The sequence below is a fragment of the Nerophis lumbriciformis genome, linkage group LG02, assembly GCF_033978685.3.
Source record: "Nerophis lumbriciformis linkage group LG02, RoL_Nlum_v2.1, whole genome shotgun sequence".
Lineage (NCBI taxonomy): Eukaryota > Metazoa > Chordata > Actinopteri > Syngnathiformes > Syngnathidae > Nerophis > Nerophis lumbriciformis.
Window position 1 is genome coordinate 27,340,538 of NC_084549.2, and position 27,658 is coordinate 27,368,195.

General features: G+C 38.5%; 1 protein-coding gene across 7 annotated transcripts; it reads right to left on the reverse strand.

Moving 5' to 3' along the window:
* Positions 1-2,135: 2,135 nt before the first annotated feature.
* On the reverse strand, positions 2,136-26,914 carry LOC133606314 (glycine N-acyltransferase-like protein 3). Of its 7 annotated transcripts, none has more exons than XM_061960133.1 (8): positions 26,805-26,914; positions 20,096-20,248; positions 19,903-19,976; positions 17,127-17,242; positions 16,924-17,031; positions 15,563-15,677; positions 12,785-12,917; positions 2,136-2,620 (listed from the first exon to the last, which is right to left on the reverse strand). In XM_061960133.1, the coding sequence occupies exons 4-8, from the start codon at positions 17,199-17,201 to the stop codon at positions 2,221-2,223; spliced, it is 831 nt and encodes a 276-aa protein (XP_061816117.1). In that variant the 5' UTR covers positions 17,202-17,242; positions 19,903-19,976; positions 20,096-20,248; positions 26,805-26,914; the 3' UTR covers positions 2,136-2,220. The 7 variants fall into 7 exon arrangements, with proteins under 7 accessions (XP_061816117.1, XP_061816112.1, XP_061816127.1 ...); XM_061960128.1 differs by having other exon boundaries at positions 17,127-17,248; XM_061960143.1 differs by lacking the exon at positions 19,903-19,976.
* Between the last annotated feature and the right edge of the window lie 744 nt (positions 26,915-27,658).

Genomic DNA, 27,658 nt, shown 5'->3' on the forward strand with positions numbered 1-27,658 from the left:
TATTTTTCCTGTGTGGAAAAATTGCATCAATAAAGCCAAAGAAAAAGAAAAACACCAGTGTACAACTGTTTTATGTTCAGTACATTTTTGACACACATTGGCATCTTATACAATGTCATGACTGACCAGGCCATAATTTTTGCAAATGAAAAAGTTGTGAAAAAAGACAGAATACATCAAAATAGTGTTCCTTTTCCTACAAGCTAAACTGGTGAGGTACACTGAGGTCTTGCGGAATATGCTTCATGGTGGTTAGAACACTGATGTTTCTGTGAGTTTTCACATATTTCATCTCCCATAAGCAAGTTCTATGTCCTCAGGTGGCTTATAGAGAAAGGGTCGATTGCATGTTAAATCAGACACAGGTATGTCTGGTGTTAAAAACTTAGAACAAGTAATACTTGTCATAAAAAATCTTGAACTTAGCTGTCGTCTCTTTGCATGTTTGAGGACAAGCTCGCTTCCAGTATGAGAACTTATTTGTGCACCACAGCCTGATGATCAGGGTTTTCCTTCAGATTGTCTGCAGGCTAAAACATGAGTGTGCTTTATTACATGTTATTCTTGGCAGAGGTAGAAAGAGCGCAGTTGAACTAGTTGCAAGTGCTGACATTTAAACATGTACATGGGAGTTTCCTGCACGTTGCCAAGCCTGCAGTTTTTTTCCACACCGAAACAGCTTCTTTTATGTTTGCCATTCATTTTGTCAGAACATTTTCTATATGCTACATATTTGAGCATACATATTAAGGAAAATTAGAATATTTTGCTTGCATGCATGGATTTGCAAGCAGAATATTCCTAATGCTAACATTTTCACATGTAAAAACCTCAATTAAAGAACAATATCATTTTAAAAGACGGTCTGATGATCTATTGTTGTGTCTAATATAATTCTGTACGAAGCTTAACTAATACACAGTACAGGCCAAAAGTTTGGACAAACCTTTTCAATCCATGTGTTTTCTTTTTTTTTTTCATGACTATTTGCATTGTAGATTGTCACTGAAGGCATCAAAACTATGAATGAACACATGTGGAGTTATGTACTTAACAAAAAAAGGTGAAATAACTGAAAACATGTTTTATATTCTAGTTTCTTCAAAATAGCCACCCTTTGCTCTGATTACTTTTTCGCACACTCTTGGCATTCTCTCGATGACCTTCAAGAGGTAGTCACCTGAAATGGTTTTCACTTCACAGGTGTGCTTGAAGCTCATCGAGAGAATGCCAAGAGTGTGCAAAGCAGTAATCAGAGCAAAGGGTGGCTACCTATGTTCACTACCTATGTTTCAAGGAAGATGATGTGCCTTCTTATGTTGCACTTTATCTTGTTTTTTATTAATGGTCATTGGTCCAAGTTTAAAGAAAGAAGGAATGCCTTTTTATGTTGCACTGTTTTTCATTAATTATGTTAAAAGGAAAACAAAAATGCATGTCAAGTTGATCGACAGATTTTATTATTCTCCAGTGCAATACCAGTACTGAAATGAAGGCTAAAAGGGCATTAATGGGAGTATTAAAAAAAAAGAAAAAGAAAAAAAAAAGTAACTAAATAGTTATTTTTCACAGTAACGCATTACTTTTTGGTGTAAGTAACTGAGTTAGTAACTGAGTTACTTTTGATATCAAGTAACTAGTAACTGTAACTAGTTACTGGTTTTCAGTAATCAACCCAACACTGGTTTCCCTCTTACACACATGTTTATGTGTGCTATGGCTATGAGGTTTTTTTTCACTTTGGCTTCAGTCTGGACCCCCTCTCCAGATGCCCAGGCTTGGACTGAATATTTTTTTCTGTTTCTCACCTTTTTTGTAAGGGCCGCCAGAAGTTGGCAGACCCGTCAGCGATCCTGTTCTGTCGCCCTGTAATGTTTGTCTGCTCTTGAATGGGATTGTGCGGAAAAATTAAATTTCCCCTCGGGGATTAATAAAGTATTTCTGATTATGATTTCTGATTCTGATTGTTATGAACATGTCTGTTACTGCATTATTGAGCGTGTATATAAAACGTTGGAGGGTTTTTTTTAGTTTTGGAGGCTTTGAAGGCTACAACAGTTGCTCCCATTAACAACATCTTGAAAGCGTTTTTTTATCATCTTTAACGCCCCCCCCCCCCCCCCCCCCCCAAAAAAAAAGACATGTTATATTCTTGTCTCTCATAGTGATTGTGAACGATAGGCAAAATTCCCCAAAAAGTGCAGTTCCCTTTTAAAAATATCAGACTTTGAACTCAAACAATGATGCTCTGAATGAAGGATCCTCAATAAAGCCCATACTTTTAAAAAGCTTGTAAGAGACGGCATTGCCCTCCTCTATGTAGCAGAACACTGGGTAGCCGTCAGCAAGGAGTCTGCGGGCCATGGTATGGACCAACACTTTGGCGTAACCCTTCTGTCTGTGCTCAGGCTGAGTATACAACATGCCTATTGCCAAGGATTCATACATCCCCATCCATGATATAGGCCGACCCTGGTAATCAGTGATGCAACATGATGGGAAGTTGCTGATGAGGAATGTGACATTGTTCTTGGCTTGTTCAGTTCCACCCAACTTCCATGTGCGATTTACCAGGTCAGCGTGGGAACAATCGAGAGATGAAATCCTGTATTTCAGCTGACTGTAAAACGAACAAAAATATATAAAAGGTTACTAAAAGTAGCGAGAAAATATGGAGAAGTGAGCACACCCCACACATGTCAACAGCCATGTGTGTATTTACTACACACAGCCATTATTGTCTTAATAGCTTGCAACACAAGTGGGTACCAGGATGATTGCGTCTTTCCAACAGTCACGCATGGTGATGGTGCATGTCATGGTCTGGGACTGCATGTGTGCTGCCAACACTGTGGTTCACTGAGAGACATAGGGTTGTACGGTATACCGGTATTAGTATAGTACCGCGATGCTAATGAATCATATTCGATACGATACCGCCTTTGGAAAGTACTGGTCCCGCACCCCTGTCATCGTCACGTCATGTCATTGCTGGTTTTACGAGCAGACGATCATGTTCGGTAGCGCACAATCACGGACTACTTACAAGCAGACACAGTGTGTAGACAGAAAAGGGAGAACAGACGCATTTTGGCTTAAAAACTAAAGATAATGGTGAAGCTATAACATTGAAACGCCCTTAGGAAGAGGTGCTTTAAGACATGGCTAGCTAGCAAGCGGCTAACGTCCATCCGCCGTCGGCAGTGTTTTAGCTTCTTTTAAATCACTAATCCTGGTCTCCATGGCGACACATAAAGTACGTTTCTTACAAGTATCATCCCTGCAGGACGAGGAATAGCTAAACATGCTTCATTACATACCGTAGCTCACTGGCGTCGAAATGTAAACAAACGCCATTGGTGAATCTACACCATACTTGCCAACCCTCCCGGATTTTCCGGGAGACTCCCGAAATTCAGCGCCTCTCCCGAAAACCTCCCGGGAGAAATTTTCTCCCGAAAATCTCCCGAAATTCAGGTGGAGCTAGAGGGGGCCTCCAGCTCCATGCGGACCTGAGTCCGCTTTCCCACAATATAAAGAACGTCTACAGTAAAGCAGTCCGTCTGCCGTAAACAGTAATGTTGTGACACTCTTAAACAGGACAATACTGCCATCTAGTGCATTTGATGAAAGCACTTTTGTGCGTGCCACACATCAATGCATCATCAGAGAGGGTGTTCAGCATGGTTAGAAAAATAGTGACAGAGAATAGAACAAGGATGGACAATTCAACCCTTAACTCAACAATGAGTAGATGAGTGTTATGTGTGTGTATATGTGTAAATAAATGAACACTGAAATTCAAGTATTTATTTTTTATATATATATATATATATATATATATATATATATATATATATATATATATATATATATATATATATATATATATATATATATATATATATATCCATCCATCTATCCATCCATTTTCTACCGCTTATTCCCTTCGGGGTCGCGGGGATATATATATATATATATATATATATATATATATATATATATATATATATATATATATATATATATATATATATATATATATATATATATGAAATACTTGACTTGGTGAATTCTAGCTGTAAATATACTCCTCCCCTCTTAACCACGCCCCCAACCACGCCCCCGCCCCAACCACGCCCCCCCCGCACCCACCCCCCACCCCCCACCTCCCGAGGTCTCAAGGTTGGCAAGTATGATCTACACCAGACATCCACTGTAATGATACCAAGTACAATAGCGTATCTAGTTGAAACTACTATGATTACGTCGATATATTTTTGGCATCACAACATCTTCTTTTGTTTTTTTTTAATTCACATTATGTTTATAAACTCAGGAAGTATGTCCCTGGACACATGATGACTTCCAATATGACCAATGTATGATCCTGTAACTCCTTGGTATCGGATTGATACCCAAATTCGTGGTATTATCCAAAACTAATGTAAAGCATCCAAACAACAGAAGAATAAGTAATTATTACATTTTAACAGAAGTGTAGATAGAACATGTTAAAAGAGAAAGTAAGCAGATATTAACAGTAAATGAACAAGTAGATTAATAATTCATTTTCTACCACTTGTCCTTAATAATTTTGACAAAATAATAGAATGGAAAATGACACAATATGTTACTGCATACGTCAGCAGACTAATTAGGAGCCTTTGTTCTCTTACTTACTACTAAAAGACAAGTTTTCTAGTATGTTCACTATTTTATTTAAGGACAAACTTGCAATAAAGTTAAAGTTTAACCCCCAATTACAACCCTTGATGCTGAGTGCGAAGCAGGGAGGCAATGGATCCCATTTTTTATAGTCTTTGGTATGACTCGGCTGGGGTTTGAACACACGACCTTCCAGTCTCAGGGCGGACACTCTAACCACAAGGCTACTGAGCAGGTGGCTTTGTTTAATATACCGTAAGATTTTTTTGTTAAAATAAAGCCCATAATGCAATTTTTTGTGGTGCCCTTTATTTAGAAAAGTATTGAAAAGTACCAAAAAGTGTCAAAATACATTTTGGTACCGGTACCAAAATATTGGTATCGTGACAACATTAGTTCACTGAGAGACACATGAATTCTTATATGTATTGTGACATTTTAAAACAACAACCATGTGACCCAACATGATAAGGAGCCCAAACATAAGATAACAAGTGCCTCTCTGAGGAATATGAAGGTGAGGGATTGGTCAAGTACATCACCAGACCTGGATCCAATTGAGCACCTGTGGGGCATCGTCAAGTGGAAGGAAGGTGGATGAGTGCAAGTTATCAATCATCCACTAGCTGTCCAAGTCGTCATGGAGGAATAGAAAAGGATTCCAGTAACCATCTGTCATGACCGCTGTGATTTTTTTTTTCTTCTTCTGTCTGTTTCTCATTGACAACTTGGACACACCTGTTCTTGGTTGCCAATCTGGCTCCTACATATGGCAGTCCTGCCCATTGCACATGCATGACTCATTGTTCACCGTGAGTGATTGTCCTTAGTCAGTGCTGCTCACCCTGATATTGCTGTGGCAGTGTGCCACATTTGGTTACATTAAGGGGAAACCCTGGTCCTGTACTTAATAACTATTTTGCTGGTCAACAATTTCTTTATTTTTCAGAATTTTAAGTTATATCGAATAAAAAATGCCTGTCAGCATGAGGATTTAGTCTGCCGTTTGTCACTCATCCACACAAGGAGTGCATGTATACATACAAAAGCAGTCAACTGACAGTTTGCAGTCATGTTGTTATGGCAGAATATACTTTCAATGACAGCTAACGCTAGTAGCTAAACGTTGCCAATTAGCTGTCATTAGCTGACAACAAACAAAGCCTGTGCGTGTTTTCAACCTCAAGTGGCTGTCGAAAAGCGTGCTGACTTTCGAAAGTTGAGTTGTGTTGAGTTTGTGTTTATTTGGAACATGCAAGCATACAACATGATACATCACAATTTCCAGTTTCTCTATTCAACATGTTCGAAAAGGAGTAGGCAGAAACAGAGCTTATTTAATCCTACCCTTTTTCCTTTACATAGCAGTTGCTAAAACTTTTCTTCACTTCCTGTTCTCAAATTGTTCACAATATACTCCATAAATAATAAGAATAAAAATAAATAAAAAATTATTTGTGAAGTGAGTTATATTTCATATGGTGAGATAAGTAAGTTTATCTCGAAAATGAATGGATGGATGAAATGTTTATCATGGTTCTTCTTCTTTGTACTTTGTAAACACTTCAAGTTTGAAGAGTTTCTTGAAGTGGATTATTTTAGTACATTTTTTTATTTCTTTGCTTAATTCATTCCATAATTTAATTCCACATACTGATATACTAAAGGTCTTAAGTGTTGTACGTGCGTACAAATGTTTTGAATTACATTTTTCTCTAAGATTATATTTCTCCTCTTTTGTTGAGAAGAATCATTGTATATTCTTGGGTAGCAGATTATAGTTTGCTTTGTGCATAATTTTAGCTGTTTGCAAATTCACTATGTCGTGGAATTTCAGTATTTTCGATTCAATGAGTAAAGACTTGGAATGTTCTCTATATCCAAAATTAAGTATTATTGTAATTGATCTTTTTTGCAACACCGTTAATGAATGAAGTGTACTTTTGTAGTTATTTCCCCATATTTCTGCACAATAACTCATATATGGTAACACTAGCAAGCAGTAGAGAATATGAAGTGATTTTTGGTCTAAAACATGTTTTGCTTTATTCATTATTGACGTGTTTCTTGCTACTTTATGTTGCATATTTTTTACATGAGATTTCCAGTTCATTTTATCATCAATCATTATACCTAGAAATTTGGTTTCATTTACTCTTTCAATTTCTATTCCGTCTATTTGTATTTGTGTTAGACTTTCAGAGTGTCGGTAAAAAAAAGTAAGTGACAGATTATGAAAATACTTTTTTGGCTTGGGCTGGAAAATAAGGCTGGCTGTATCATTATGTTGCATTGCTTTCATGTATTATTTGTCATGACGTTTGATTGCTGACTGCCGCAAATGTCTGGCCCAGCCAGCGCTGTTTTAAAAATCTGGCCCAACTAGGTTTGTAATTGAATAGCCAAGGCCTATTGTAACAACACGACGACACATATTTTTAGAGCATTTAATCGATCGCACCTGGACTGTACAGTTTGTGTTCGAAGACGTTTCACCTCTCATCCAAGTAGGCTTCATCAGTTCATGCTCATAGATAGTCTTAGACTTTGAATAGCAGAGGTGGGACCAAGTCATTGTTTTGCAAGTCACAAGTAAGTCTCAAGTCTTTGCCCTCAAGTCCGAGTCAAGTCCCGAGTCAAGACAGGCAAGCCCCGAGTCAAGTCCAAAGTCAAGACTGGAAAGTCTCAAGTCAAGTCCTAAGTCCTGCATTTTGAGTTTCGAGTCCTTTCAAGTCCTTTTAACCACAGACTAATATATTAACACAGATTGTGTATGCTTTTCAAACGCTGTATTTATTTATTAAAACAAGTGCATTTTAAATTGCAGGAAAGAAAATTGTGCTGACATTGCACTTTATAATAGCACTATTAACCAGTCATTTTAAACATTAACTCATTCCTTTACAGAACAAACACATTGAAAAATAAAGTGCAAATGTACTTATTTGTACAAAAGTGTTAACATTGAAAAAACATGACATATACGTGAACATAACAAAAAAGTTGTACTTTTTATATGCCAGGGCCCTATGCTGCATTGCATTTGCAAAAGACCAAATTAGCCAAGAGTCTGTCAGTCATTTGTGCACGATGGGGGCGTAGTATGATGCCACCATGGCTGAAAACTCGCTCCACTGGAGCACTGGAGGCAGGCACTGCCAAGACTCTCATGGCCACTCGGAACAGTGAAGGAAGAGTCTTCATGTTCAATGCCCAGAACAAAAGGGGGGAGAGAGTTGTTTTGGGTTGGTGCACTACTTGTAAGTGTATCTTGTGTTTTTTATGTTGATTTAATTAAAAAAAGAAAAAAAAAAAAAAATTATTTCTTGTGCGGCCCGATACCAATCGATCCACGGACCAGTACCGGGCCGCGGCCCGGTGGTTGGGGACCACTGAGGTAAACAACCAACAGTATGTCAGAAAGCTAGCTAAAACGGTACACATATTCATAATATAGTATACATTTTAACTGACCTTTATTTTACTATTTTTGTCTTTTTTTAGGTGGCTAAAATACGCGGTGCTGCTGACCGCCGTCTAACGTTACGTGTGATATATTGACTAACGTAACCCTGCTTAAAAAAAATCACTGAACAAAAAGTATGAATAAGGTAGTGAACTGCAACATATTCCCGTGTTTGCAATAACGTTATAACGTTAGCAGTGAGTTTACAGCCTCACTGATTTAACTACACAGCAAATAAAAGTCACGTTACTTAGCCAATAAACGTTATCTTACATTCAAAACTTACCGTTCTTTGTGCAACTTCAAATGCCGGACGAAGTTGGAAGTTGTTGCCTCTCCATCAGTAATTTTGGAACCGCATGTGTTGCATACTGCAAACCGTTTTGTGTTGACCACCTCGTAATTTTTATACCCAAACAAAATTATTTTAGGTATCATTTTTTGTTCACTGGCGTGTGGTTTGGACATGTCTTCTTCGTTTGTTGTCCTGCAATTTGATTGGATGAATGCTGTGTGATGAAAACAAAGTAGATCTAATTTGATTGGCTGTTGTACTGAGACCACACCAGCTGACACACGCAACGCTGATAGACAAGTACACAATGAAAAATACGGAGCGCTCCCGAATAACTTTTTCATCTTTGGGTTTTGGGGAAAGCAGCAAGTCATGTCAAGTCATGTCAATTCAAAAGGCTCAAGTCCAAGTGAAGTCACAAGTCATTGATGTTAAAGTCTAAGTCGAGTTGCAAGTCTTTTTACATTTTGTCAAGTCGAGTCTAAAGTCATCAAATTCATGACTCGAGTCTGACTCGAGTCCAAGTCATGTGACTCGAGTCCACACCTCTGTTGAATAGTCAGATCTAGATAGAAGCTGGTGCCAAACCTCCAATTATTTATCCCCAACACTCCAACTTGGCCGTGCACACCCTCCTTGTGTCGTGTTGTGTTGTGTTTTTAAAATACACTATATTACCAAAAGTATTTGACCACCCATCCAAATGATCAGAATCAGGTGTCCTAATCACTTGGCCTGGCCACAGGTGTATAAAATCAAACACTTAGGCATGGAGACTGTTTCTACAAACATTTGTGAAAGAATGGGTCGCTCTCAGGAGCTCAGTGATTTCCAGCGTGGAACTGTCATAGGATGCCACCTGTGCAACAAATCCAGTCGTGAAATTTCCTCTCTTCTAAATATTTCAAAGTCAATTGTCGGCTTTATTATAAGAAAATGGAAGAGTTTGGGAACAACAGCGACTCAGCCACGATAGAATTGACAGAGAACTATGAAGCGCATAGTGCAAAGAGGTTGCCGACTTTCTGCACAGTCAGTTGCTACAGAGCTCCAAACTTCATGTGACCTTCCAATTAGCCCACGTACAGTACGCAGAGGGCTTCATTGAATGGGTTTCCATGGCCGAGCAGCTGCATCTAAGCCATACATCACCAAGTCCAATACAAAGTGTCGGATGCAGTGGTGTAAAGCACGTCACCACTGGACTCTAGAGCAGTCCTCTGGACTGACGAATCACGCTTTTCCATCTGACAATCTGATGGACCAGTCTGGGTTTGGAGGTTGCCAGGAGAACGCTACATTTCGGACTGCATTGTGCCGAGTGTGAAATTTGGTGGAGGAGGAATTATGGTGTGGGTTGGTTTTTCAGGAGTTGGGCTTTGCCCCTTAGTTCCAGTGAAAGGAATTTTGAATGCGCCAGGATACCAAAACATTTTGGACAATTCCATGGGATGGCACAAACTGAAGACAAACATTTTCAAGTGCGCCGTCTCGCAACGACTGCCGCAAAGCCTGCTTGTCAGGTTAAAAAGGAAGGGAAGACAAAGGTGTGCATCAACAACAGACACAGTGCACATGAAAGGACTGCACTGTCAAAACTTACCAGCATTTAATAGTATTTTACTGTTGTAATCAAAATTTACTGTAACTTTGCAACAAATGACATTAAAGACCAGCACGCTTACATTTCACATACAGTGGTTACTTTCACAGTAAAAGTATGTTACTGTGAAAGTAGTGCTATTGTTAGCCAGCAATTTGCTTTGAATTTACAATTAATTTTTTCACAACGTGCATGACAAAAAAGTATTTGGCCACCCATCCAAATGATGAGAATCAGGTGTCCTAATCACTTGGCCCGGCCACAGGTGTGTAAAGTCAAGCACTTAGGCATGGAGACTGTTTCTACAAACATTTGTGAAAGAATGGGCCGCTCTCAGGAGCTCAGTGATTTCCAGCGTGGAACTGTCATAGGATGCCACCTGTGCAACAAATCCAGTCGTGAAATTTCTGATGGATGAGTCCGGGTTTGGAGGTTGCCAGGAGAACGGTACATTTTGGACTGCATTGTGCCGAGGTTGACATTTGGTGGAGGAGGAATTATGGTGTGGGGTTGTTTTTCAGGAGTTGGGCTTGGCCCCTTAGTTCCAGTGAAAGGAACTTTGAATGCTCCAGGACACCAAAACATTTTGGACAATTCTATGCTCCCAACCTTGTGGGAGCAGTTTGGAGCGGGCCCCTTCTTCTTCCAACATGACTGTGTACCTGTGCACAAAGCAAGGTCCATTAAGACATGGATGACCGAGTCTGGTGTGGACTACCTTAACTGGCCTGCACAAAGTTCTGACCTGAACCCAATAGAACACCTTTGGGATGAATTAGAACGGAGACTGCGAGCCAGGCCTTCTCGACCAACATCAGTGTGTGACCTCACCAATGCGCTTATGGAAGAATTGTGGAAAATTCCTATAAGCACACTTCGCAACCTTGTGGACAGCCTTACCAGAAGAGTTGAAGCTGTAATAGCTGAAAAAGGTGGACCGACATCATATTGAACCCTATGGGTTAGGAATGGGATGACACTTCAAGTTCATATGTGAGTCAAGGCAGGTGGCCAAAAACTTTTGGCAATATCGTGTACATCCATCCATCCATTTTCTACCGCTTATTCCCTTTGGGGTCGCGGGGGGCGCTGGAGCCTATAATATCGTGTACATTCCTGGATAAATGAGAACATCCATAGACATGACTGCAATTTGTTAGTTGCTTCTCTTGGAATGCTTCTGTGTATTTGCATGCGCTTCGGGTGAAACAGCTATGATTGACAGCCTGAATGCTAGATGTATTAATCCTGACAATCAATTTGAATTCAATATTATGAGTATTTTAAAAACAATGAAAATTTTGTTTCGAGTAAAGAAGAACAACAGCCTTCCAGCTTGTATTCTTAGGTTATTTAAATTAAGAGGAGAAAACTATAATTCACAGTAGAGAAATAGATTTTTGAAATAGGTAATGTAAGAAACGAATATAAAATACAAATGTATTTCAGTTTTAGGAGTTAAAAGGTGGAACAAGCTCAGTTATGAGTTGAAGACATGAAGTTCTTTGTTAAGGTTTAAGAAAGCTTTGAAAGGTGAAATAAAGGAAAATTACAAAATATAGCAACGATTACTTTCATCCTATTGATTTTTTAACGTTGATGTTCCAGGCAATCAAATTTTCAGTGAAGGTATAGGATAGGCAAATATAAGCCTTAGCCTATTCCTTTTTTGGTCATTCTTTTTCTTTTTGTGTGTATGTGTATGATCGTTAATATGTATAATTTTTGCTGTTAAATTGATCACACAAAATGGTTGATTATATGACCGAAATTAACTCATTTAATTGTATTACTGTATATAATGATAATAAATCATGTACTATATATAATGATGAGAAATCATGTATATAATAATAAATCATGTGTATTATGATAAGAAATCATGCATATATTGATAATAAATCATGTAATTGTGAAAATTATAGACATTTAAAACAATATATTTGTTCTGTTCTACCACTAATGATAACTCAAACTAGCCGGTGGTGTTCCTGTTATATTTTTACTTTTTTTTTTAACTTTGAGCAAGTTGCAAACTTTAAGGCACTGCTAAAAATTGTGCTCACACTAAATATTCACACTATGAACACAATTTGGTCACTGTGAGGTGTACTGACTTGTGTCGCAAGCTGTTTTTTTTTTTTTTCATGTTCAGATGTCAGTATATTTCTATTTGTTTTCCATACAATACAGTACACTGACAACCTAAGTAATATCAAGTTTCCTCTATACCTCTTACCATGTATACAGTACAGGCCAAAAGTTTGGACACACCTTTTCGTTTCAGTACGTTTTCTTTATTTTCATGACTATTTACATTGTAGATTGTCACTGAAGTCATCAAAACTATGACACCTGTGAAGTGAAAACCATTTCAGGTGACTACCTCTTGAAGCTCATCGAGAGAATGCCAAGAGTGTGCAAAGCAGTAATCAGAGCAAAGGGTGGCTATTTTGCAGAAACTAAAATATAAAACATGTTTTCAGTTATTTCACCTTTTTTTTGTTAAGTACATAACTCCACATGTGTTCATTCATAGTTTTGATGCCTTCAGTGACAATTTACAATGTAAATAGTCATGAAAATAAAGAAAATGCATTGAATGAGAAGATGTGTCCAAACTTTTGGCCTGTACTGTATGTTACAGTAAATAATGATCATGGTTTCAGAAACGTAAGGGGTGGATAAATGTTTCCGTATATACAAAAATGTGCGTATGTAAAGTATGTGTGTGTATAATTCTCATACACACCTGTCAAATGTAGGTGTGACCAGATGACTACTCCCTGGCAAATACAGAAGATGCGTCACAGTCACACATTTGCAGTTGACATTTCTGTTCGATGAAACCTCTTTCAACATGGTGGTATGAGAAACGTCACAACCTGCAAATGAATTGCACAGTCTATTAAAAAAAATATTGTCCTCAAGGTGTTACATGAGAACAATAAATTATGAGAACTATCCTGTGGATATATAGGGGAATAACTACCAAAGTACAGTTCCATTTTCCCCCCCCCAAAAAAGGTCAGTTAGGATAATTCACAATGTGTCACGGCCTGGGCACATGCCACTGCGCACTCTTCAATGAGCCCCGCGGAGCGCACCTTGGGACACGGCCACGGCCGCTCTTTTCCTGCACGGGTCACTCCGGCGGCAGCAAGCGGTTGCAATCTATCATCAATCAGCACACCTGGAGCTGAGGATCAGACCTGCCTTTATAAGCCTGCTCAACCTGCTATCCCGTGCGAGAGCGTAATCTTCTGTTTGCGTACAGTAAGCCACATCATGCTCTATGCTCACTATTGCTCTCTGTGTTTGCTCTCCGTATTCTGCTCCTTGTGCTCACTTGTTCCCGCCGTTTCCCTTGTTTGTGCAGTATCCTCTGTTGGCTTGGAAGTGAGCTGTGCGCCTCACTTCCCTGGATCCACCTCTGGACTCTGACTGCCTCCCTCGATCCTCGCCCCCTCGCTTTGGACACGGATATCAGGACGCCTTGCTCCAGCCTCGAGGACCTCACGCTTGGATCACGGATCTATGAGCCTGCCCTGCCCCTTTTCGACTTGCCTTTCGCTCAACACTCCTGGTAACACTCATTAATTCCTACACATAGTCTCACACCGTACACCCTTGGATTTTTGTCACACTCCATTCCCTTATTTATTAATATTATTGTTTCATTATATATATATATATATATATATATATATATATATATATATATATATATATATATATATATATAAATATATATATATATATATACATATAATAAATCATAGAGCCAATCTACGCCCCTTGTTGTCTGTGCCGTCTACTCCTCACAGTACATAACACAATGGTGAACATAAAGAAAACACAACCCTTTTATTGATATAATAGAAATTCACAAATGTAGTACAGTCCTAAACAGCTAAACTCAATTATAGAATCCACAAATTAACCTGCCATCATCTAATTAGTTTTGTTCTACTGTCGACATTGGTACCTAAAATTAAGAGTTATTCAATTTAAGAGTGTTTTGAGATAAGAGCTGTCTCTTCGTTAATTGTTCTGCTTTAAGTTGCAAGTAAAAATTTAAGTTTCATTAGTTGCCGCGGCGAATGTCGCAGTGAACCCCTTAATATCTGCTCATAACATCTGGTCTTATTTGCTAGCATTAGCTTATAGCTTGAGATTGACATCACTTTGTTTTCCAAAGCAGGGGAAGGAAAATAGTAAATGTGAAGGACAGTGATGAAAATAAGGAGTGGATGATATTTATTGAATTAAAAAAAGACATTATCAAAAAAAATGTCAGAATAACTTAAGCGTATCGATGCTAGCCTTCACCGTACTGAGGCAGGGTGAGTCTAATGCCAGCCAAGAATGTTAAAATAATCTCTAAATAGCGGCCATTTGTCAGTGAAAATATGGAAACGCTGCTGATGGTGTGTTTGATGGAGAAGCAGCTGGAAGGAGGTACCGCAGAAGTCTGCTAACCAAGGAAAACACTGTAATATTATTACATTACTTCATAAAACTACTGTAGCACTTTGTAGTACATTGTATTCTATTTTTATACGATATTTATTCTCTAAAAGTTTGTATTTCTTTTTAAAAGTCATGTTACATGTTAAAACTGTGCTGTTTTGGGGGGTCAAGCACCAATTGTATTTCAATTCATTTCAATGGGAGACGTTAATCTGTGTGCAGAGAGAACCCACGCAGTCATGGGGAAAACATGCAAACTCCAAACAGAAAGACCCAGAGCCCGAAACTCACACCAATGATTTTTTTGCTGTGAGGCACGAGCAATATCCACTTGTCCACCGTGCTGCCAAGTTACAGTAATTATTATTATTATTATCATTATTATTATCAATTGGACAACTTTACCTATGGCCTATGCAAATGTTGCCCATACATGTTTTTTGTACTCCAGCTTCCTCCCAAAACCATCAAAATATGAATAGGTTTATTTGAGACTAAATGTCTTGTACCACAGATGTGATTGTGTGTGGTAATGGTTGTTTGTCCACCCTGAGATTGGTAGGTCGTGAGTTCAAACCCCGGCCGAGTCATACCAAAGACTATAAAAATGGGACCCATTTCCTCCCTGCTTGGCACTCAGCATCAAGGGTTGGAATTGGGGGTTAAATCACCAAAATGATTCCCGAGCGTGGCCACCGCTGCTGCTCACTGCTCCCCTTACCTCCCAGGGGTTGGAACAAGGGGATGGGTCAAATGCAGAGGGTAATTTCACCACACTTAGTGTGTGTGTGTGACTATCAGTGGTACTTTAACTTTAACTTTAATCAGAGTGTGACCCTGGAAAGTGAATGATTGAATGTTTGTTGCCTCAATTGAAGGGAAGGGAGGCAAGTGAGAACGTGAGCAAGATAGCAAGACCTGACAAGTGCTCATCAAAAATAAGAAATGTGTAGACTCTTACAGTAAATGCTCCCTCAGGGGATACGCCCTCCATGTTTCAAGGGAATCATAAAGTATTTTCTAAGAGATGTTATTTCCTTCAGTGTTGTGAAATTACCTCCAAGACGAAAGCAAGAACTCCAGTCGAATGGATCCTCCTCTGACAGCATTTTCTTCAAAATCCGCTCATCCGTGCTGAAGAGCGACACCTTTCTTGTGAAGCCTCGATTTTTCTGAAAAACACCGAAGTAAGATGGTTTGACAAAAACGGACTATCTTTGATTCTCAGTAAAACTAAAATAATGCTATTTGGTAACAGTAGAAGGGAAAGTCAAACACAAATACAAATAGACGGAGTAGATATTGAAAGGGTAAAAGAAAACACATTTTTGGGTGTAATAATAGATGATAAAATTAACTGGAAATCTCATATAAAAATATACAACATAAAGTCGCAAGAAACACGTCAATAATGAATAAAGCGAAACATGTTCTAGAATAGATCAAATATCATATTCTTTACTGCTCACTTGTGTTACCATATCTGAGTTATTGTGTAGAAATATGGGAAAACAACTACAAATGTGCCCTTCATTCACTAACGGTCTTACAAAAAAGATCAATTAGAATAATGCATAATGTTGGATACAGAGAACATACAAACCCTTTATTTATTAAATCACAATTATTGAAATTCAAGGATTTGGTGCATTTGCAAACAGCTAAAATGATGTACAAAGCAAACTATAACCTGCTACCCAAGAATGTACAACATTTTTTCTCAACAAACGAGGATAAATATAACCTTAGAGTAAAATGTATTCAAAACATTTGTATGCTTGTACAACACTTACCGTATTTTTCGGACTATAAGTCGCAGTTTTTTTCATAGTTTGGCCGGGCTCCAGTGCTATTTATATATGTTTTTTTCCTTCTTTATTATGCATTTTCGGCAGGTGCGACTTATACTCCGGTGCGACTTATACTCCGAAAAATACGGTAAAACCTTTAGTATATCAGTATGTGGAATTAAATTATGGAATGTATTAACCAAAGAAATAAAAAAAAGCACCAATATGATTCAGTTTAAGAGACTGTTCAAACTACAAGTGTTCACAAAGTACACAGAACAAGAATTATGATGAAAATTTTGAACCCTTTTTTTTTTATTGAGACAAATATTATTTATGTATTTAATATTTGTTTACTTACTATGGTCTATTATTTATTTGTTCACTGTTCTGTTACAGAGAACAAGGAAATAGGATAAAATTGCTACGTTATGAAAAGGGGTAGGATTAAATACGCTCTGCTTCTTACTACTCCTTTTCGGATGTGCTGTAATGAAACAACTGGAAATATGTGATGCATTACATTGTATCGTATGCATGTTCGAAATAAACTGACACTGAAACTGAACTGAACTGAAGTGAGGTGGGGTGCTAACTCCAGAGGGTACCTAATTGTATGCAAACTCACCTGTGGATCAGTTCGGCAAATGATGACTTTAAAATCAGGCCATGTATCAACGATGAACTGTACGGATTTTGTTTTGTTCTTGTTGAAGGCAAATACTACTCCAAAGATCTACAAAGACAGTAAAGGAGTGGCAGTGGTTTTACCAACAGAACAATTAATGCATTAGAAAAAACAAAAACGTTTAAATACCTGCATGTCTATACCTGAAAACACTTGGGTAAGTATTTTAGCAGCTTTCCTTCCGCAATCAGCACCTCATCTTTTTGCAGGACCTTCATTCTTGGGACCAATGAGTGGTCAATGGTGCAGTGTGTCCTGCCTAAACCTTAAATTCCCGAGTTAATGAGTAATTGTCATCAATCATCAACATGAACAATAAATCCCCCCCAGCCCCATATGTGCCATGGAACATTTTAAGTGTCGATTGATAAAAGGGAGTTGAGTCCTCTATACTGTTTTTTTTTTTGGTTTGTTCAGAATTGCGGTAGGCGCCCCAGGAAACCTGCCACCTGATTTCAGACATTATGCAGTCCTTCTAGGATTTTGTAGGCTTTTTTTTAATGAATTTGTTATCAGAGAGGTAAGTGTTTCATGTAACGTTAACTTTAAAAAGCACAAGATTGCTACAGAAATGGGAGAAGAAAATACTGTATTGATGTTTTACTCGTTTTATACCGCAAAGACTTAAAAGTGCACAATAGAGTAAAAGCACATACTCGGAGCTCATTGTCAAATTAATGGACCGTTTTAATTAACCATAACTAATAATAGTAAGAAATGTAATATAGAAAGTATATATTTTATGGAAAGAAACACCACCAAAGGCATCCATATCGTCCACAAGTTTAACATGAAACATGCCTTTACGCTCGAAAAGTGTTTCGCCATCCTAAACATTCAATTATGTTCCAACACATTCACCCCTACTAGTTAAGAACATTTTTGAACTGTTGAAAGTGATCTAATTTGTGTTGGTAAATGAGAGACAATAAGAGATTATCATCAGACTTCAACATTTTTAACATTTAAATCAGGGGTAGGGAACCTATGGCTCTCGAGCCGCATGTGGCTCTTTTGATGACTGCATCCGGCTCCCAGATAAATCTTAGCTGACATTGCTTAACACGATAAGTAATGAATAATTCAGCTGGTAATCAGTGTTAAAAATAATGTTCAAAATATAAAACATTCTCATGCATTTTAATCCGTCCATCCGTTTTGTACCACACCTGTTCAAGAAGTCGCATTAAAGGTACGAAGTATTTTATTTATCATTAGTTAGTTTCAGATTAACAATGTTATTAAAAAGAATAAGAGACTTATTATACTCTAAAAAATGTTGGTCTTATTTAAAAATGCACGCATTTATTTGTCATCACACTGCAAAAACTGAAATCTAAGTACGATTAAATATCTCAAATAAGGGTGATATTTGCTTATTTTCTGTCTGATAAGATAATTATTTTCACTAAGCAGATTTTATGTTAGTGTTTTACTTGTTTTAAGGGTTTTGATCCTAAATGATCTCAGTAAGATATTACACCTTGTTGCTAAGATTTTATGACCTATATTGAGTAAAACATGCTTGAAACTAGAATATCAACTGTTGCAAAGCTGTGTCATAAACACTCACAAGTATAAAATTACTTTTTTAAAAGTAATCATTTCTTTCTTCTAGCATGAAAAAAAAAATCATGACTTTGACACAATTGTGTCTCATAATTAAAACAGATAACAGCCAAATGGACTTTGCTGTTTTATTTTCAATTAAACAATAGAACATACGTACTCATATAGTAGTACAGTACAGTAAACTGACAGTTAATATTTAAACATTTAACATGTGACATTTCAAACTATTTTGAACAGAAATAGTTTGTGCACATTCAGGTAAATTCTTCAAAATTACAATTAAAAAAAAGATATATGTATATATGCGCACTAATTGACTGAAAGAGCGCGCACTTGGTGCGATGATGTCATGTTATCGATGGAAAAATGCATTTTTAGACCATATGATTTGCCTGAGCGGCTAGGAGACCACGAGAGTAACAAGCGGTTGCCTTGTTGCCTTTCCATTAAGAACAATAAATTAGTTTTTAGTATAAATTTGCTGGTTTCAAGAAATGTAATGCCGAGCTCATATCATTATGTCAAGATAATGACACTAGCATTTACTTAATTTAAGAATATTTGTCAACATATTGAGCAAAAAGGTCTTGTTATTAGTGAAAATATACTTATTTTAAGGTATTTTTGGGTTCATTGAGGTTAGCTAATTTTACTTGTTTTGGAAAGTCTGGACAAGCCAAATTTTCTTGTTCTATTGGCAGATAATTTTGCTTAGTTCAAATAAAATACCCCTAATTTTTTTATTTTTTTTTTCTTGTTTTTGAACACTGACTTTTTGCAGTGCAGTGTTAAAAAAATGTTATATGGCTCTCACAGAAATACATTTGAAAATATTTGGCTTTCATGGCTCTCTCAGCCATAAAGGTTCCCGACCCCTGATTTAAATGCTGCCTCCCTGCTAGGTCAGCATTGCAAATGAAACTCTGTTCCCCTGTTATGTGCCTTACCCTGGATTTAAAAAGGTTAAATAAATATACAAATACATATATCACATTACCCAGCAGGCTTAGCGCTGTAGACGGGAACAGGAAGAGGGTCCGAGCTACGCGGGGGGACGACAATTGTGGCGTTTGAGCAATGAAGAGTTAATATATTGATACATGTTGTTGTTCCGGCTTTGTGTACACAATAAATAAACATCATTTTTGATAAGATATAAGTTCGCGTTTGAGCGCCGTTCAGAGACAAATTCGATTGGCCAAAATTGGACAATTGCAGAAAGTTGCAAGTCCGTGTATGCTTCCCGGGGAGTGCTTAAATTCGCGTGAATTCATCTAAAACCGCTTCATAAAGTGAAGTTAAGTCAAATGTATATGTTATTTTGTAAATAAAACTCAAAAAGCTCACCACTTTTTTTTTTTAAATAGCTCCAATTTGGAGGCCGCTAAATCAACAATCCTCATCTTTATTTCCAAAACAAACTGAAAACAAAAAGTGAGAACAGAAAAATGAATTAACAAAGTCAAAATGCATTTATTCCAGCCAGAATTGACCAGACAATTAAAGTCAGTAACAAAGAAAAATAGATAATATGACATACCTTCTACACCAGAGCGGAACGGAAGACGCTTTTTTACCAACCTAATGACTCAGTTTGTTGTCTTCTTCTTCCACCACTTTGCAGTGAAGGCAGTACAATAATTATGAATGTCTTGACAACACCCATTCATATTCTCCGGTGTCCAAACCTAACCTTTTAAAACAGAAAATAATGAAGAAAAGATTAAATCATAATTCCTGATTCAAGATGTAAAGTTTACTTCATTAAAACATAGAAGTAATAACTTTAGACCATAACATTTCATAAAATGAAATCTGACAGATTACAGAGACACAGCTCACATTTATTTTGTTGTTTAACTACAGGAAAAACTGTCTGAAGGTTGATAAACGCATCACTCATGCTCTGCCGTTTTCCTGTAGGCATTTTTGTTTTTAAAACATAAGCATGCATGGCCAGATTGTCAGTGTACATTCCCACGGAGGCATGTTCCTTTCCATCATTAATTCTTATGACCATTTCTGGTTTTAAATTCCAGATACCACACCCAGTCTTCACAGACGACAGATGATACCTTTCCTTTCTGTAATACTTTCTGCCTTCAATTGTGGGATTCTACGGACCAGGTTGAATTCAACCGTCAACAATTTGCCAATATTCTGGGTATGGATTAGTTTATTTCAAACATACAATTTGGTACATCCCATATTTCCTGTTTCTCATTAAAACAATCCAGAAAAGAAGTTGGGAGATATAGATGTCATTCATTCCCACTCCTTACGATGTCATAGCGATTTTAAACACATTTGTTCCCTTCTTGGTCTCAGTTTGTAACTCAAATAAGTAAACAAACAATGTTTTAATTAACAAATGTACAGTACATGTTGTAGTTGTTGCCCTGTTGTAAATATAACTAAAATGTGTGCTATATCCAGCTGAGAACCGCAGCGTCCTTTAAACTGATGCAAAAATGTCTGTAGGAATTGGGTGGACGTTGTCAGGGGTATATTACAAAAAAAACCATATACATACATACATACATACATGTATGTGTGTGTGTTTATATATATATATATATGTATGTATATATATGTACATTTATATATATATATATATATATATATATGTATATATATGTATGTATATATATGTATATGTATATATATATATATATATATATATATATATATATATATATATATATATATATATATATATATATATATATATATATATATACAGTACAGGCCAAAAGTTTGAACACACCTCCTCCTTTCATGACTATTTACATTGTAGATTGTCATTGAAGGCATCAAAACTATGAATGAACATATGTGGAGTAATGTATGTGTATGTATGTGTTGTTTCTCAGGGGCATATTTCAATAAAAACATATACATACATACACATATATGTGTGTGTATATATATATATATATATATATATATATATATATATATATATATATATATATATATATATATATATATAAGTTTGGGCACACCTTCTCATTCAATGCGTTGTCTTTATTTTCATGACTATTTACATTGTAGATTGTCACTGAAGGCATCAAAACTATGAATGAACACATGTGGAGTTATGTACTTAACAAAAAAGGTGAAATAACTGAAAACATGTTTTATATTCTAGTTTCTTCAAAATAGCCACCCTTTGCTCTGATTACTGCTTTGCACACTCTTGGCATTCTCTCGATGAGCTTCAAGGACACCTGTGAAGTGAAAACCATTTCAGGTGACTACCTCTTGAAGGTCATGGAGAGAATGCCAAGAGTATGCGAAAAAGTAATCAGAGCAAAGGGTGGCTATTTTGAAGAAACAAGAATTGTTTTCAGTTATTTCACCTTTTTTGTTAAGTACATAACTCCACTTGTATTCATTCATAGTTTTGATGCCTTCAGTGACAATCTACAATGTAAATAGTCATGAAAATAAAGAAAACCAATTGAATGAGAAGGTTTGTCTAAACTTTTGGCCTGTACTATATATATATATATATATATATATATATATATATATATATATATATATATATATATATATATATATATATATATATATATATATATATATGTATATTTTTTTATATATATATACACACACATATATACATATATACCAGTGACGTGCGGTCACTGGAGGCAGGTGAGGCCTCCAGTTATATGTATTCTGTGATTATACTATAAAGTTATTTTCCATTTAACTTCACCAGTTTTAGATTATTTTTATTCAAAATCGCTGAATTTTCACATTTGTCGTTCAAATACTGAGAAGAGACGGTGCGGTGATCAGCAGCCAGTTGAGGCACGTCACTCAGTTGTGCCTCACCATGGATTGCGGACTCGGCTAACTGCACCAGCCTGCTGTGCAGTGAGACCGTATTGCTATATGAACTATATTATACATTTCCATAGTTTAGTTAGCTGAGGTATATAATGTACAGTGTATTTTGTCAACAACTGTATGTGTGTAAAGTATTTCTTGTGCTGAGCAATCATAAAACTGCTGCGAAGACGCACTGTGTGAGGCTCGCAGTAATCCCGCCTCCTGGTGCCGGTTAATGCATCCCCGCCGCATAATGCACCGCCCGACGGGAGCGCCACACCAACCAAAGCCCACATCCAAACCCTCCACGTGCAAGACCGAATCCACCCAAAAAAAGTCACTTAACAAGAAGCCAAAAAGTGCAAAAACAACAATGCTCGCGCCGGAGGAGCCGTGAACTACTGCAGGGACACAACATTAGGTACACCTGCAGACTGCAGCACGGATTTCATATTTCATTCATTCACAACTACTCCAACACGAACACCACTGTTCCCGCACTTATAAGTAAAGGTAAGACCATAATAACGTTTTTTTAATTAAATGTGCTTTTTTGTGTGCTACAGTTTGTATGTGTAAAGTTAAAGTTTAGTTAAAGTAGCAATGATTGTCACACACACACTAGGTGTGGTGAAATGTGTCCTCTGCATTTGACTCATCCCTTGATCACCCCCTGGGAGGTGAGGGGAGCAGTGGGCAGCAGCGGCGCCGCGCCCGGGAATAATTTTTGGTGATTTAACCCCCAATTCCAACCTTTGATGCTGAGTGCCAAGCAGGAAATAATGCTGGTATGAGCTTTTAAACATAACCCGTTAACTGCTGCCAATCAAATGGTGAATAAGATACTCTTTAGGGTTCATATGTTTGTAAATCTGACTGTGATGAAGTCAGTGCCTCACCAGCCATGAACCTCACCGCACGTCACTGATATATACATACATAAATGTGTGTGTGTGGGCCTAGACCACGGGGTGTTGTGATGTTGTTGTTGCTGTGATGTTGTGATGCGTCTAATGCAGTAGTTAGAGGGAAGGTTGCATGTTTACTTCCCACCTGCTTGCTAACCTCTCGCTTACAGACACTGCCGCTGGCTAGCCCTTGTGGTGAACGGAGAAGCAGCCTTGTGCGTCAATCTTCTCCTGCCAGTACACAGCCTCTCCTTCACCAAGACTTCTGTCAGGCCTCCACGTGGCCACACACAGTAACTAGGGCCCCGCGGCCCTCGGCAAACGTGGCAGGGAATCTCGGAGTTGCAGTGGTCCCCAGAGGCGTGATGCGCAGGCCCACATTGTGGACACGCCCTAGCATCACCCAACCACTGCCCCGCTGCCTTGTGGGTTAGTCTGGGAAGACAAAAGGCTAGGGGAGCACACCCTGAGAGAAAAGCAAGTGTTGGTAGGCGCACAATAGGCGGTCCTCCGACAGACCGGAGCTCCGGCAGCCTCCTGCAGCTGTGAGGAGGTGTCGGTCGTCCTGGGTTTCCCTAAGCCATCGAATACAGCTCCCCACAGCGAAGAAGTGACGTTGGAGTTCGCGCCTCCCCCTCGGCCAAAAAGACCTCAACGGCGGAGTGGGCAGATGATGGTTGCAGAGAAGCTCCACAATGGTCACAAAGGCGGAAGAAGGCTGCAGCAAAGATGGGCCCCGAATTGTCTCGGTCTCCATGCCATTGGACCCTGGCCTTCTCTTTGCCAAGGACAGTGTGGTGGCAGTCTGTGCACCAGTCTCCCCACTTTAAAAGATTTCACGCACAGGCGTTCTCCTGAAGGACCTATCATTACCCAGCCCCCTATAAGTCCTATGGCGACCAGGAAATGGTGACGGGAGCAGGACAGTGAAGTCTGGGAGCTTCTAGCCACCCCACTGGCACATAGGCGGAGGGTGCCTGATTCAGTCGCCTTGCTCTTGGACCGAGGCAGAGAGCATTTCGGCAGCAGCTACCACGTCTGAGCAGCCCTTTTTTGGGGGGTATTTCATCATTATGAATATAACTGAATAATAAGCTAAATTACAAGTGAAATAGCCTTTCAACAAGGGCTAAATCTCACATTTTAGTATCAATCGATCATCAATCAAAGTTTACTTATATAGCCCTAAATCACGAGTGTCTCAAAGGGCTGCACAAGCCACAATGACATCCTTGGCTCAGATCCCACATCAGGGCAAGAAAAAACTCAACCCAATGGAATGACAATGAGAAACCTTGGAGGGGACCATGTGAGAGTCCAGTCCATAGTGGATCTAACATAATAGTGTGAGAGTCCAGTCCATAGTGGGGCCAGCAGGAGATCATCTTGAGTGGAGACAGTTCAGCAGCGCAGAGATGTCACCAACTGATGCACAGAGGAGTGGTCCACCCCGGGTCCCGACTTTGGACAGCGAGCACCTCATCTGTGGTCACCGAATCTGCTCTGCCCCTCCTCCTTCGTGGAGAGGGGGGCAGAGCAGATAAGAAATGACAGATCAACTGGTCTAAAAGGGGGGACAATTTAAAGGCTAGAGTATACAAATGAGTTTTAAGATGGGACTTAAATGCTTCTACTGAGGTAACATCTCTAACTGTTACCGGGAGGGCATTCCAGAGTACTGGAGCCCAAATAGAAAACGCTCTATAGCCCAGAGACTTTTTTTGGGCTCTGGGAATCACTAATAACCTGCAGTTCTTTGAGCGCAGATTTCTTGCCGGGACAAATGGTACAATACAATCGGCAAGATAGGATGGAGCTAGACCGTGTAAGTATTTTATACGTAAGTAGTAAAACCTTAAAGTCACATGCTACAAATGTAGCTTATCACCACCAGGTGTGAATGAATAATGGGTTCCCCCTTCTATGTGAGCGCTTTGAATATCTAATAATAGAAAAGCGCGATATAAAATCTAATCCATTATTATTATTATTATTATTATTATCTCTAGTGCACAGGAAGCCAGTGCAAGTGAGCCAGTATAGGCGTAATATGATCAAACTTTCTTGTTCTTGTCAAAAGTCTAGCAGCCGCATTTTGTACCAACTGTAATCTTTTAATGCTACACATAGGGTGACCCGAAAATAATACTTGACAGTAATCGAGACGAGACGTAACGAACGCATGAATAATGATCTCAGCATCGCTGGTGGACAAAATGGAACAAATTTGAGCTATATTACTATTAGTGTAACGACGTGGACGCATCGTGATGCGGGTGTGGTTCTCCCAAGGATGCAGACGGCTTCGGACACAGCTTGCAGGTAGGAATATGATTTATTTAAAATATAAATCATACGGTGAATAACAAAAGACATGCACGTAGCACAAAAAGGCAAAAACAAAAGGGCTAGCGTGGGAGCTAGCAAGCCAAAATAGCCTAGCGTGAGAACTAGCAGCTAAAGCACAGGAAATAATCGTCGTCATCAGTTGTGTGGGAACAAACTAGAAAGCCAGACCGAGAGAGGCCAGGGCAAAGACTAAATAGCCCTCTGATTAGTGCCCGGGCAACAGGTGCGCGTCCCGAACACTAACCAGAGGCAGGTGCGTACAATCTGCCGTCATGGCAACAGAAACAAACGAAACTCAAGGTGCTGAAAACACATGTGACTCAAACATAAACAAACTATGATCCGGGCAGCGGATCATAACAATTAGTACTGTAAGACTTATAGATCAGCTATTCTGGAACCTGTGACTTGGAGTTTTCCATTTAAGGGTAAATCAACTCAGACTTTTAAGTTTGGACTGAGTTTGATGAAACTCCTACCTGGAAAACCCCTCTGGACTAGACACAAGAAGAAGGAACGAGCTGATTGGAGGAAACTAAGGGAAAGGCAGGGCTCAGGTGCAACTCAGGACACAAACACAGGATAACAGAAACAGATCATGACAAGTCAGGTCTGTCTGGTTTCTGATACACGTCTCCCGAATGTTACATTTATTCATACACCTTGCCTTGCTAAACCGGTTAGAAAAAACAACATGCTCTTGTGTGTGCCCTGCTAGATGACATCTATAATTTTAACTCCACCATTAGTTAAATACAATGTTTCTCATCCTTTACTGAGCCAAGTAGAGGGGTGCTGCTCCCTATATGTAGATCATGTGCAGTGTGTAGGGCCCCAAAATAATTTCAGGTGAATAAGCACATACAAAATATCAATTAATGAATGACAAGAGCACTGCAAACAGATTGCTAGACTCCCGTTCTTTCCGGGACATTCATAAGAGTCCCCTGTGCTGTGTTGGTGCTAGGCTTGTAAGGAGAATTACTGTCAGGTAGTTATGTAATTTTATCTTTTAATTATGTAAAAAGTGTGATTTTGTATACTAAAAAATCATTATTGAACATTTTCAAATACTTTTTTTAGTACAAAATATGCATCAAATTAACCCACAGCAACAATGTTTTGAATAAGAAGATAACAGTCACTTACATGGGATGCCGACGAATTGATGTTTCTTCCTTGAGTCATATAGTGCCAACTGACAAGTTGGTTGCGTGTGGATTTTCAATGTTGACCAAAGCTGGGGGTAGGAGGCGAAGTGTGAGCAAGGCAATGTAACACAACGCCAGAAAAATAATTCCTTGGTGTTATCTCTTACAATAACAACTTCTCTACTGCTTTGTTATGCAGGTCACAGCATGTAAATGGAACTCTGTTGGTGGTTTTTGGATGCTTCTTGAGCAATTAATATAGGTCGATCCCCATTTGCCGCATTTTTAGCCACAATTTGATAGTGTTCTTTAATGTTTAGAATGCCTCAAAAAAAAAAGCATGCACGTTCTTGGGTCACATAAGGAATGTGTATGACGGGTAAAATTCCAAAAAACATCCCCTTTAACTCGCTGTATCAGAGGTAGAAATCTTTGGGCACCTCACGATTCGATCTGATTCTGATTTTTGAGGTGATGACTCAATTCAGAATTAATTCTTCATTTAACCCGATTCTCGATTCAAACCGATTTTCGCTATGTATTATTTGGTATAGTATTTAAGATAAAACTTTTTCAAAACAGGTTACAGGTTACAAAACCTCCTTTTGGTAGCTGATGTATATGTATGTGAATAAGCATGGAGCTGGCCTAAAAACATATTTTAAAAAATTGATTCATGTGCCTCACAATACGAAGGTCCTGGGTTCGATCCTGGGCTCGAGATTTTTCTGTGTGGAGTTTGCATGTCCTCCCCGTGACTGCGTGGGTTCCCTCCGGGTACTCCGGCTTCCTCCCACTTCCAAAGACATGCACCTGGGGATAGGTTGATTGGCAACACTAAATTGGCCCTAG